At 42.6% G+C, this 12,745-nt stretch overlaps 3 protein-coding genes across 5 annotated transcripts; 1 reads left to right on the top strand and 2 right to left on the bottom strand.

Moving 5' to 3' along the window:
- Nucleotides 1-2,413: 2,413 nt before the first annotated feature.
- On the bottom strand, nucleotides 2,414-4,771 carry LOC110529375 (leucine-rich alpha-2-glycoprotein). 2 transcript variants are annotated; one of them, XM_036984762.1, is made up of 2 exons: nucleotides 4,565-4,771; nucleotides 2,414-4,244 (listed from the first exon to the last, which is right to left on the bottom strand). In XM_036984762.1, the coding sequence occupies exons 1-2, from the start codon at nucleotides 4,585-4,587 to the stop codon at nucleotides 3,218-3,220; spliced, it is 1,050 nt and encodes a 349-aa protein (XP_036840657.1). In that variant the 5' UTR covers nucleotides 4,588-4,771; the 3' UTR covers nucleotides 2,414-3,217. The 2 variants fall into 2 exon arrangements, with proteins under 2 accessions (XP_036840657.1, XP_021467189.2); XM_021611514.2 differs by having other exon boundaries at nucleotides 4,570-4,771.
- A 782-nt stretch (nucleotides 4,772-5,553) lies between these two features.
- Nucleotides 5,554-7,218, bottom strand: LOC110529376 (leucine-rich alpha-2-glycoprotein). The gene is made up of 2 exons (XM_021611515.2): nucleotides 7,035-7,218; nucleotides 5,554-6,746 (listed from the first exon to the last, which is right to left on the bottom strand). Exon 2 carries the CDS (start codon nucleotides 6,734-6,736, stop codon nucleotides 5,738-5,740), a length of 999 nt encoding a protein of 332 aa, XP_021467190.1. The 5' UTR covers nucleotides 6,737-6,746; nucleotides 7,035-7,218; the 3' UTR covers nucleotides 5,554-5,737.
- A 114-nt stretch (nucleotides 7,219-7,332) lies between these two features.
- On the top strand, nucleotides 7,333-12,408 carry LOC110529377 (solute carrier family 66 member 3). 2 transcript variants are annotated; one of them, XR_005052777.1, is made up of 7 exons: nucleotides 7,333-7,759; nucleotides 8,877-8,959; nucleotides 10,268-10,337; nucleotides 10,736-10,793; nucleotides 10,927-11,026; nucleotides 11,191-11,311; nucleotides 11,720-11,754. XR_005052777.1 is itself a non-coding variant. In XM_021611516.2 (7 exons), the coding sequence occupies exons 1-7, from the start codon at nucleotides 7,596-7,598 to the stop codon at nucleotides 12,095-12,097; spliced, it is 630 nt and encodes a 209-aa protein (XP_021467191.2). In that variant the 5' UTR covers nucleotides 7,376-7,595; the 3' UTR covers nucleotides 12,098-12,408. The 2 variants fall into 2 exon arrangements, 1 of the variants encoding a protein (XP_021467191.2); XM_021611516.2 differs by lacking the exon at nucleotides 10,927-11,026 and adding an exon at nucleotides 12,006-12,408 and having other exon boundaries at nucleotides 7,376-7,759; nucleotides 11,720-11,761.
- Nucleotides 12,409-12,745: the final 337 nt, after the last annotated feature.

Raw genomic sequence — 12,745 nt, 5'->3', positions numbered from 1 at the left:
AATTTGAAATAGAATTGACCTTAGGAGGAGGAGGAGGAGAAGGAGAAGGAGACCATGGCGTACATTGTATTTTTGTCAACGACACCAAAAAACCGAACGCACACAATTCTGTAAGGCTAAGACACTAAACTGAAAACAAGATCCCACAAAACCCAAACGGAAAATGACAACTTATATATGCTCCCCAATCAGAGACAACGATAGACAGCTGCCTCTGATTGGGAACCACACTCGGCCAAAAACAAAGAAATAGAAAACATAGACTTTCCCACCCGAGTCACACCCTGACCTAACCAAACATAGAGAATAATAAGGATCTCTAAGGTCAGGGCGTGACAGGTTTATAGTTGTGAGCCATGATCCTTGCTTTACCACAATGGCACATGTATTCACAAAGGTGCCAGGAATCAGGCAAGACCTTAATGGAGAGAGTATTTATATAAGGCACTGTAGTTCAGAGATGGAAGATGACAACCTATTTATCAGGTGCTATGAATCATGATGGGGTGTATATCAATCAAACATTTAATGCGTCCCAAATGGCACCTTATTCCCTTTATAGTGCCCATAGGGCTCTGGTGAAAAGTAGTGCACTAGATAGGGATAGGGTGCCATTTTGGATGAACACAATTTTCTATTCAATCAAACACTGTAAATCACAGCAATTCCATAAAGCATTTTTAGCCACAACTTGTTTTCAGTCTATTACTATAAAGCACTATAGCATTCAAAGCATTTTATTGAGATGCCATTCTCTATCCAAATGATTTTGACTGAAATATTTAGGTTGGCAATATGTTTCTTAAAAAAAAAATACATTTCAGTTTGTCCAATGCAGAATATGAAGTTGTTATTAGTATTTATTTTACAAGGCAGAGTTATTGAGCACTTACTAGTCATACTCATATCACATCACCCTCATTTGGAAGATGAATTACATTTTAACTCTTCATCTTGTAATGAACCATGTTTGTTTGGCGTGCATGAAAAGCCCTGCCAATAACATTGTAAAAGCCCTGCCAATAACATTGTAAAAGACCTGCCAATAACATTTTAAAAACCCTGCCAATAACCTTTTAAAGGCCCTGTTAATAACATTGTAAAAGCCCTGCCAATAACATTTTAAAAACCCTGTCAATAACCTTTTAAAAGCCCTGTTAATAACCTTTTAAAAGCCCTGTTAATAACCTTTTAAAAGACCTGCCAATAATATTTTAAAGGCCCTGTTAATAACATTGTAAAAGCCCTGCCAATAACCTTTTAAAAGCCCTGTTAATAACCTTTTAAAAGCCCTGCTAATAACCCTTTAAAAGACCTGCCAATAATCTTTCAAAAGCCCTGTTAATAACCTTTTAAAAGCCCTGTTAATAATCTTTTAAAAGCCCTGTTAATAACCTTTTAAAAGACCTGCCAATAATATTTTAAAGGCCCTGTTAATAACATTGTAAAAGCCCTGCCAATAACCTTTTAAAAGCCCTGTTAATAACATTGTAAAAGTCCTGCCAATAACCTTTTAAAAGCCCTGCCAATAACCTTTTAAAAGCCCTGCCAATAACCTTTTTTTTTTATCACTGTCAGTCAGTCATTACAGTGCGGCCCGATGCCAGAGCACACACTCCGTCTCGTCCATCCCGATCAGAGAGAGAGGTCACCTGTTCGTGGGCAGAACGAGCGTAGGACGCTTAAAGATGCACTAGAGATCTCTTATCTTTGCCATCTTTGTCTTTGTCTGATGCCACCAGCTATTGAGGGCTTTTTCTCTTTTAAAGTGGTCAAGTTCCTCTCCTATGCTTGTCTTGGCAGTACATAGGTGCGTACCAGTCAGAACACGTCATAGTTGGTGATTTAATTATGAAATGTTTACTCAGGAGTATAATTCATTGGCTGACACCTCCTGCTGACTTGGATGGAATTATTTAATCCTTCTTTAACCCATAGCAAGTCCCACCCAGTTGGCTACTTCAAAATGGTTAAAGCCCTCAATTGCGCTGTCCATGGTAAAACGGGCTTTGGCGCCCTCTATCCAACTCTATTGTACGATGCCGGGGGAAAACGCTCCGACGTCCGCTGCCGTTTCAGGAAGCCATGTTTTCTTCCGCTCTTCAGCAAATATTTATGATCAGGGTTCAATTTTCATTAGTAACCACCTCTGGAGACGTGGGTGCTGCTTTACAAGAGTCATAAATTATTGGGTCTCTCACTTACTGTGATCAAGGCATCCTGAGGACAGAGAGGCCTGTGCCACATCCGCAGAGGACAAACTCACTGATTCTCTCTCTCTCTCTCTCTCGCTCCCTACCTCTCTCTCTCTTTCACTCCCTACCTCTCTCTCCCTCTCTTGCTCTCTCTCTCTCTCTCTCCTCTCTCTCTCTCTCTCTCTCGCTCCCTACCTCTCTCTCTTTCGCTCCCTACCTCTCTCTCTCTCTCTTTCGCTCCCTACCTCTCTCTCTCTCTTTCGCTCCCTCTCTCTCTCTCTCTCTCTCTCTCTCACTCTCTCGCTCCCTCCCCATTGATTTCAATGCCATTAAAAAACAGGAGAAGAAGAATGAAGTGCATATACAAGTGAGACAATGCAGAGGGGAAACCACAAAGTATTACCACCCCCAGATCACTAGATCCACCAGGCTGATTGACCTGTAGAAATGTAGCTGTCACAAAGACATCCTGTCACAAAGGTGTCCATTTTCTATTCATGCATAGTTGTTGTCAACCATGTATATTATACATTAGAACAACTGTTCAGGACAGGTCACTCAATAGTCTACTAGGGAGCTCATCGTGCAAAAACATTGAATATGATGCCACCTAGTGCCAGTGGACCGTCCTAAGGGTATCCACAAATATACAGAAGCCTTAATTGAAATGCAAGAGGTCTTTGTCTCAAATGTGTGTGTGATAATGTAAGTGAGATATATATATATATATATATATACTCACATATATATATATATACACACATACATACAGACAGACAGAGAAAGACCTTTTAGCCAATCAAAACACAGAATAATTTGCAGTTGTTACCTGAAGAGTGGGCCTGTTTTATTTATCAGTTTTGAGGCCTAGCTCTTTCTCTGTCAGAGACACAACCGCTGGTCCTTAACAACCAGGGCTGGCACATTTCACCTCCTCCAGAAAGAACACTCTCCCCGGGGTCATACTGAGACACCTCCACAGCTCCCCACCGTCTTATTGTGTAATATAAATATAAAATAAATCAGAGTCCTAGCTCACTGTCAGTTAGTGACATAACTGATCGTTCCTTCAGAGACTCAGGGCTGGCACACCTGATGTCATCGGCCAGGAAAGCTTTCTTCTGGTTCTTCTGCAGCCACTTCCACAGGTCCTCCACCTTCTTATCACACACCCAGGGGTTCTGGCTGAAGGCCACCCAAAGATGGTTGCTTGTCCATGGGGAGGAGAGTTGCTCCAGCAGGGTGTTGGAGATGTGACCAAGCCGGTTTAAGTTGAGAAACAGGAACTCGAGGCGATGGAGCCCCTGGAGGAGAGTCGGGGGAAGCCTCTCCAGTTGGTTCTCCTGGAGGAAGAGGTGCGTCAGGTTTGGGGTGTTCCTGAAGGCGGAAGGGTCCAGGGCGCTGAGTTGGTTCCCCTCCAGGTTGAGCCTCTCTAGGCTGCTCAGAGGATTCAGTGCCCCCGCCAGGAGCTTCTCCAGGCGGTTATGGGAGAGGTCAAGGTTCTTCAGGTGGCGTAGTTTCTGGAACAGGGCTGTGGGTACGGCCGTCAAGTGGTTCCCTGATAGGTCCAGCCAGGTGAGGTTACTGTTGTCAGGGAGCCAATCAGCATCCACACCGCTGATCAGGTTGTTCTTCAGCACCAGGTTACGCAGTGGAGCGTGGCTGAAGACATATGGTGGTAGGAAGTGCAGGTGGTTCCCTGTGAGATCCAACGTGTGCAGGTGAGGGACAGCTCTGAGGAGATCTGAAGGAAGTGTGCTCAGGTTGTTGTAATATAGTTGGAGCTCATTCAGAAGGGGCGTGGCCTGTAAGTGGTTGGCAGTAATCGTGCTGAGGTTGGTGGATTGGATGGACAAGGAGGTGGTGTTGCCTGGGAGACAATCGGAGGGGAACTGGGAGAGGGAGTCGTCACTGCAGACCACCTTGGTGTCGCTGGAAGAGAAATGGCAGGTGCACATGTCTGGGCAAGAGAGGGCGCCATTGCTACGGCTGCAACAACAGGTCAGCACGCACAGAGGAAGGAGGAACCAGGTGCTCATCTTTCTAAAACTGTGAAACAAAGAGATAGTTGGGCCTCAAAACATACATGATTTAATATTTTCAGAAGTGTATGTTAACGCAAAAGACATAGGTGACTCATAAATCCTAAAGAATTCCTTAATGCTCTGTAACATCAAGTCCATTATACATGCAGTTGTTTTAAAGGATGACACTATTCTGATCGGTATCATTCAATGTTCGATATAATCATAAGTCGTAAATAATACATAACAAATAACTTGAGTTATAGTTTTTTTCAGATACAGATAAAAGTATTGTTTGTCAAGAGGATTAAGACACAGTAATTAAATCAAAGTCCTTTAGTTCACCTTACCTGAAGTCTTGCTGTCATTCATGTTTTGTTGCCTTCATTGGCTTGCTTGTTTCATCTGCTCTTACGACTATTTCAATGCTCTTTATATAAAATGTGTGTGTGTTTGTGTGGGTCAGGCTATGCACCAGACAGAGTAAATAATGAGTGGGTTTAGATAAAGTCCACAACCTGTTTTTGTGGATTTATTGCAAAATGTAAACAAAGAATTAGAGACCTGGGCAACTGGGGAATTTCCATTCTTAGTCATTCATCATACGCTTATTATTTTGCTGTAACTATTTTTGGGGTAGTTGAAAACATGACATGGGCACTCTACACAACAACGACAAAATATCATGTAAATTAGCAGTTGAATTACAGCTATTTTTGTTACGTTCGTTGTTGGAATGAGACCAAGGTGCAGCGTGGTAGGCAAACATCTTACTTTTATTTCAAATGAACACCCCCCAAAAAAATACAAACCGACCGTAACGTTCTGCAGGCTATACAGGAACTAACCAAATCAAGATCCCGCAACTGAAGGTGGGGAAAAAGGTCTGCCTAAGTATGATCCCTAATCAGAGTCAACGATAAACAGCTGCCTCTGATTGGGAACCATACTAGGCCAACAAAGAAATAGAAACATAGATTTGCCCACCCAAGTCACACCCTGACCAAACCAAATAGAGAATAAAAAAGGCTCTAAGGTCAGGGCATGACAATTTTGGTAATTTTTTACAGGTCAAATATAAATTGTTGATGTGAACAAAGAGACTGTGGTGGCCTGTTGTTTGCATGTCCTTCAGTTATGTTCAGAGATTAATATCAGTACTTGTTTAATTAAGCCTTTAACATCTGACTACTTTTACAACAATTTGACTTAATACATCATTATTTAATAGGCATATTATTCAGTCAAGACGTGGGGCCAGTTGGTGGGGTATTTATACCCCTTTCTGACAGACTAAGGTGCTAGAGAGCAAGGATAGGACACCAAGATAAGTAATTTAAAATTCCAATTCAGGTCACTTTTTTATTTACGTGGATGTGTGCATAATTATGATGAAAATACACAATATGCAATAGACCAACATTACCTTAGATTCATTTGAGATAGGAGTTCAATAGACCACACTTTGAGATAGGTTAAAGTGATAATTCATAATCTGAGTGAAAAAGGTTTGATGGATCAGAGTCCTAGCTCACTGTCAGTTAGTGACATAACTGATCGTTCCTTCAGAGACTCAGGGCTGGCACACCTGATGTCATCGGCCAGGAATACTTTCTTCTGGTTCTTCTGCAGCCACCTCCACAGGTACTCCACCTTGCCATCGCACACCCAGGGGTTCACCGTGAGGTCCAACCCCTGCTCCTCAATGGAGTGAAGCTGGTCCAGCAGACCAGGAGGGATGTGGCTCAGCAGGTTATCATCCAGACTCAGGTGCGCCAGGTTTGGGAGGCCATGGAACAGGGTTGGTGGCAGTTGTCCAAGCCGGTTCGACAGAAGAAACAGGTGTGTCAGGTTGAGGTTGTTACTGAAGGTAGACACGTCCAGGGTGCTGAGTTTGTTCGCCTCCAGCGTCAGCCTCTCCAGTTTGGTCAGAGGGTGTAACAAATTTGGCGGGAGCTTCTCCAGGTGGTTATGTGAGAGGTCAAGGTTCTTCAGATGGCGTAGTTTCTGGAACAGGGCTGTGGGTACGGCCGTCAAACGGTTCCCTGACAGGTCCAGCCAGGTGAGGTTACTGTTGTCAGGGAGCCAATTAGCATCCGCACTGCTGATCAGGTTGTTCTTCAGCACCAGGTCACGCAGTGGAGCGTGGCTGAAGACATTGGCGGGAAGCTGATCCAATGCGTTACCCGAGAGAGCCACCGAGAACAGGTGAGGGACACCCCTGAAGAGATCTGAGGGAAGGGTGCTCAGGTTGTTGTTGTACAGGTAGAGCTCCTGTAGAAGGGGTGTAGCTCTCAGGTGCTGTTCTGAGATGGAGCTGATGTTGGTGAACTGGATGGTGAGGGAGGTTGTGTTGCTTGGAAGACCGTAGGAGGGGAACTGGGTGAGGGGGACTTCATTACAGACCACCTCTGTTTTTCTTGGGGATATGTAGCATTTGCAAAGGGCTGGGCAAGAGAAGGTGCCATGGCAACAACATGCCAGAAACAGGAGAGGAAGGAGAAACCAGCTCTTCATCCCTAAGGCACTGAGCAAGGGCAAAGAGAGAGGAATGCTCATAAATGTTAGTTATTCTCCTGTCTGGAAATAAAAATAGCTTAGCAATTAAAATGCAATTGCTAAAGTGCTGTGCCTATAATGTTACTACAAGCGTAAACAATTGATTTGATTACATTAAATGTGGATATTTCCAACTACAGTAGGTTACATTTCTCAGTGCTTAGATCACTAGTATAGGCTAAAGACATGTCCTTAGGCTTCTGTCCAAAACTATGAGCATATTGATCAATAAAAAGATCTTTGAAATTTCACTTACCCTGGTTTTATAATAGTCTAAAATGATGCTGTAAATTATACCAGCTCCTGTTTTGTATCGTCCAGTCAGAATGGTTTCAACGTTGTAGACGGGAATTAGGAAGGTGGATAGCCTGCCGTACAATCATTAATCATTGAGTAAATAATGAGCGATCAGCACTTGGCGGGAACAAACAGTTCCAAAAGTGAATCACGAACCTCTGGAGAAATAGGCCTACATTCATCTGTGTCATATTTCTTTCACGTTTTTCAAACTCACTGACCATCATATAGGCAGGCACAACTGCCTATAGGCTACTGTTGTAACTGTATAGTTTGTCATCCATGTAATGTAATATAACGCTTCTTTGAAATACAAGCCATACAAATTCGGGGGCGCACTTCAACGCTCACTATGTGATGGCCAAAAGGTTATTGCTTGAAGTAATATACTGGAAAAATGCTCAGCCACCTGTCCAATTCTCTCGGGTAGACTGACTACACGCTGTCAAGTCAATCCGGCAACTAACAGGAGTGATTGCAGACTACAAGTATCATTATTTTTACCCAATACCAAGACATTATGCTAACGTCACCCGTAGACGACTCGAACATTTTGTTACACTTGTTAAATTATAGTACATTCTGCTTGTGTTTAGTGTCTAAAATCCCGTCGATTGTTCTCGTAGCAAGAGCGAAGTCTTCCAAGGGATTCAGCCTGAAGGGCTTGCTGTTGGAGTTGACTGGGTAAGTTAAGGACATCTCCACACGTCTGTACTCACATAGCTGTGTTTCAGACTAGCCTATTGGTACATTTATGTCAAACTTAAGCATACAGAGTCTAATTTGCACGGATAAATTGAGACATAAAAACAACGGGTTTTATTTTTGTTTGGGGGGGGGGGGGGGGGGGGGGGTTCTAGTACATTTCGATGTTTTTGTAATAACTAGGAAGCACCAATGATGGCTGTTTTGTTATTAATCAACTAGAAATCAGGTTACACCATCAACTACTAAATGAATGTCAAGTGGTTTGAAACATCTCCTCTGAGTAGGAACAGCATGTGACATTCAAGGTATTTCTTCTAAAGCATACTTCATGAGATATAGGCCTATAACCCATCAAAGATGCATTTCCGATAACGTTTCCAGATGCTATACCTACAGTCCTGTCTACCTTCTGAAATAACTTTGATCCCCCCTGAACTCTTCCTCAGCTTTCATTAACTTTGAAGCGACGTGTAGGGGAAGAAGGGCTTAAACTAGGCATTCTATACTGTACTGGTCTCAGTATAGCTCGGCTGCAGCTGTGGTGCCCCATTACACTGTCACTCGACCCACTGGTAAATGTCAACTGGAAATGGATGGGGTACAGACTGATGGGGAGTGTCTGACTTTGGGAGAAAGGAGTGAGGGGAACCAGGGTGTCAGTTGGCAGCATGGTAAAGGCAAGGGCGACTCCTAACCCAACACCTAGCTACCTTGTCAAGAGATTCGGATTCAGATGTAATAGCTAAGGTGTTGGGTTGACAGTCTAAATGTCCCGGGTTCAAGGCCAGGTCGGGACAACCTCATGACTTCACTACAGTTCAACATACTACAGAAATCAGACTCCCCTAATCCTAATTCCCTGCAGTACAGTTTTGTGATTTAGTGTGTTGGCATACATGCAGCCTGTGTGTCTGGTCACTCTGCTGGTACTGGCATCTAAATGAATCCACTGTCTGTCTGCCTGCCTCTCTCTCTGTCTGTCTGTCCCTCTGTGTCTGTCCTGTCTGTCTGTCCCTCTGTGTCTGTCTGTCTCTCTCTCCCTCTCTGTCCTTCCATTTGTCTGCCTGACTGTCTGCATGTCCTTCCATTCCAGATATGTCGTGTTTGTCACCTACCAGATTCACCATGCTGCACCATCTTCCACGTTCCTGGAGTACCCGATACTCATTGCCCAAGGTGATGTTGCACAAGATGATGCTATCATGTGCAATGATTCGTGCTATGCCCCCATCATGGCACGAGTCATGAAAGGGTGTTCTTCCTGTGTGTGTGTGTGTGTGTGTGTGTGTGTGTGTGTGTGTGTGTGTGTGTGTGTGTGTGTGTGTGTGTGTGTGTGTGTGTGTGTGTGTGTGTGTGTGTGTGTGTGTGTTCTGAGTGAAATATATACAAATAGAGCATTGTGTGTGTGACAGAGAAGAAGATCCTTAAAGGTGAACTTCAGTATTTTACAACTTGATGTTAATATTTTTTAATCTTGAAAGTATATGGACCAGGAGAAACTGTAATCCGGGGTTAGTTTTTCTTTAAAAAGAGCTAATGTGATTAGCATGAGATTGTAAATAACAACAACATTTCCCAGGACATAGACATATCTGATATGGGCAGAAGCTTAAATTCTCATTAATCTAACTGCACTGTCCAATTTACAGTATCTATTACAGTGAAATAATACCATGCTATTGTTTGAGGAGAGTACACAGTTATGAACTTCAAAATATATTAATAAACCAATTAGGCACATTTGGGCAGACTTGAAACAACATTTTGAACAGCAATGCAATGGTTCATTGGATCAGTCTAAAACTTTGCACATACACTGCTGACATCTAGTTGCCAAAATCTAACTGCACCTAAACTGGAATAATACACTGTGGCCTTTCTCTTGCATTTCAAAGAAGATGAAAAAAATAATAATAAAAAAAGCATGTTTTTTTCTTTGTATTATCTTTTACTAGATCTAATGTGTTATATTATCCATACATTCATTTCACATTTCCACAAACTTCAAAGTGTTTCCTTTCAAATGGTATCAAAAATATGCATATCCTTGCTTCAGGTCCTGAGCTACAGGCAGTTAGATTTGGTTATGTCATTTTAGTCAAAAACCGATCCTTAACAGCCTATACAAACTTAGGCTAACTTTAGCCACAGCTAGCTAAAACTCTATGGGATTAATACGGGCAACTGTGCAATGTTACAAAAATCGTCTTTAATGTCAAATAATTCAGTTGGTTTGGCCATGATATTTAGAAAATTGTCACGGTTGACACTATACCATTGATAGCCAGCTAGAAGTGGCTAAAGTTAGCAGACGTTTGTAGAGGCAGTTTAATGAAATCTGAACCATGGATTACTTTTTATCCTTCCCATAGACTAGTCACAGGGTGAAGAATCAACTAACAATAACTACTGAAATCCCCCTTTAACAAGTCTGTTGCATTAACTAAGAGGTGTAAATTGAAGCACAGTGTATTTTTGTTTTAGACACCGTCCTGCTTCTGCTCATCCTCTATTACAATGGGAAAGCCAAGCACAGCTTGATCTACATTGCACTGTATCCTCCACCCAATCAGAATGCAGATGCTCAGGTAGATTTGACCGATTACAATCTTTCACAGACACAATTATACATTAAAGACCACTGAAAGGGGTGAGGGATGTGAGAGCGTGTATGCTATGCGTGTTTTTCTGAGGGCGATTGCGTTTTAATTGAAGGGGAGGGAGTCAGTACAAGCCTCTGACTTTCATGACAACCGTAACCAATCACTGAGTACAAGCGTCTGACTCGCATGACAACCCTAACCAATCACTGAGTACAAGCGGCTGACTCTCATGACAACCCTAACCAATCACTGAGTACAAGCGGCTGACTTTGACAATCCTAACCAATCACTGAGAAATGACAAACATTGCTCACTGTCAGCTGTTGTAGTCTTTAATGTTCCACTCTAGATTTGTAGGGGGATGGAAACTTGTCACACTACAAGATTGGATCATTGATCTGGCTATGGTAAGTATAGCATGTTAGGTCCCACTTTAAACAAACTACAACTTGTAAAGCTTAGTGAAGGATTCATAAACTGTTTATAAGGCCTATATAGATGCTCCAGAAATCATTCAGCTGTTAGGTGACTTGTGTATAGGCCTTAATCCTGTTTCTGAGGGCCCACAGTGGGTGTGCAGGCTTTTGTTCCAGACCAACACACTTGAATCATCCAATCATCAAGCCCTTAGTTGAATCAGGTGCGTTAGGACGGATCTGCCCTCCGTTCTTACCCAGTGGGGCTTAAATCAGGCTGTCATTGTAAATACAAATGTGTTCTTAATTGACCTGCCTGGTAAAATAAAGGTAAAAAATAAAATAATAATCTTCATGTCTGTTCTTGGTCTTGTTTCTACCCCTTCAGAGCCTCTGTACCTTAATCAGTGCCAGCAGTAAGTTTGCCTCTGCCCAGTGCCTGTACCAGTCCAAGGACTCCTCCGGGGTCAGTGCCCTCGCCTGGAGCATATCTTGCTACACCTGCTTGGGTGAGTACCAAGCCAAGGGAGGGGAAGAGACTGTGGTCCAATTCCTCTACCATTCAAAGTGTGCAGTTGTTCACACCCCTTCATGTATTTACAAAGAATGGATTGGTGTAAGGAAATGATGGAAACTCCCAATATTTACATCCAATCCACTGCTTTTAAATCCATGAGGAGTGAACAGGTGGACACTTCAGGTTGAAGAGTAGAGAATCTGACCACCAGTTTGGTACTAGAACAGTAGGCCTCCATTGGTCATTTTGTATTGTGGGGGTCCGAATGTTTAAAGGGATATTTCACCCTTTTGTAATTTGGGTGAACGGTCCCTTTAATACAGTAATGGAGATATCATTGACTGTTTTGAGGGTTTGTTTGTGCGTCTATGTTTTTACACTCAAATCCTCTGTGTTTCAGCGAGGATGTTCACTACAATTATGACAACAGCAGACATACAAGGTCAGTATCTACTGCCTTCCTTGTAGAGACTTGGCAATCACCATGTGATCTTAGTCCATAGAGATGTACTAGAGCTCATTTCATACTTTTGCTGAAATAGGGTTTTAGGCCAAGTGGGTCCTCTACCCAACTCTATGGCTTTAATGAAATAGATCACTTTCTGAAAGTTCAACAGAAGTTATAAACATTAGGAAGTGAGCCCACAGTGATCAGTTTGTGGCCTTTGGTTCTTTGATTCTTCCAGTTCTCACCCGGTTCGCGGTCTTGTCATCGCTCAATGGATTTGTGCTGGCCATGATATTCCACTACAGAAGAGATGTCAAAAAGGTGGAATGAGCTTTGGAGATGAGTCTGTCAGTCACCTGAGTCATATTCTTCAGGCAGCAAACAGAAGAACACAGAATGACACATGGAGGGACTAACTGGACTTAAAACTGGACTGTCCTATAAAGAAAACTAGCATTTTCACTTGCAAAATGTCTGACTTGTGAAACCACAAACAAGGTCTTATCCACTGGTCTTTTGGTCCCATAACATGGTATTGAAGCAACCCTTAGGAAAAAAAGTCTTAAATTCTCCAAAATGATGAGCAATACAAGTAAAACACACAATAAAAACACACAATAAAGAATATTTACTCTTATCGAGTACAGTATTTATTCCGATTTTTTCCAACAAGCCATGTAGTAGACGGGCAGTGATATAGAACATAAATGAAATATATTGATCCAGTTCTGTCTGATGGTCAGCATTGTTTACTGAAGCCTGAAAACGAGAAACTCCGGGGGTGAAGTCTTCTCTAGGTACAGATCTAGGAATAGCTTCCCCTCCCCCAATCCTAACCATTAGTGGGGTAAATACAAAACTGACCCAGGATCAGTGTCCTTTGGGGCGACTGTGGAAGAATATTCCCATACTGTACTTCATGGTTCACCTTATTCGGTCATAAAGACAAACACTTTAGCTTGTTTCCAGATCCATTTG

Source organism: Oncorhynchus mykiss, chromosome 8, assembly GCF_013265735.2.
Source record: "Oncorhynchus mykiss isolate Arlee chromosome 8, USDA_OmykA_1.1, whole genome shotgun sequence".
In the NCBI taxonomy this organism is placed as follows: domain Eukaryota; kingdom Metazoa; phylum Chordata; class Actinopteri; order Salmoniformes; family Salmonidae; genus Oncorhynchus; species Oncorhynchus mykiss.
The sequence above is the reverse complement of the archived record's forward strand: the minus strand, read 5'-3'. Positions and strand labels throughout refer to the sequence as shown.

Bases quoted from the DNA above. Each gene is read 5' to 3' on its own strand.
- LOC110529375 (XM_036984762.1), bottom strand. From the start codon at position 4,587: ATGACAGCAAGACTTCAGGTAAG. The intron at 4,245-4,564 runs GTGAACTAAAGG...TTTGTTTCACAG, and splicing joins ACAGCAAGACTTCAGGTAAG to TTTTAGAAAGATGAGCACCT.
- LOC110529377 (XM_021611516.2), top strand. From the start codon at position 7,596: ATGCTAACGTCACCCGTAGACGACTCGAACATTTTGTTACACTTGTTA. The intron at 7,760-8,876 runs GTAAGTTAAGGA...CTTCCATTCCAG, and splicing joins TTGCTGTTGGAGTTGACTGG to ATATGTCGTGTTTGTCACCT. The intron at 10,338-10,735 runs GTATCCTCCACC...GTTCCACTCTAG, and splicing joins AGCTTGATCTACATTGCACT to ATTTGTAGGGGGATGGAAAC.
- LOC110529376 (XM_021611515.2), bottom strand. From the start codon at position 6,736: ATGAAGAGCTGGTTTCTCCTTCCTCTCCTGTTTCTGGCATGTTGTTGC.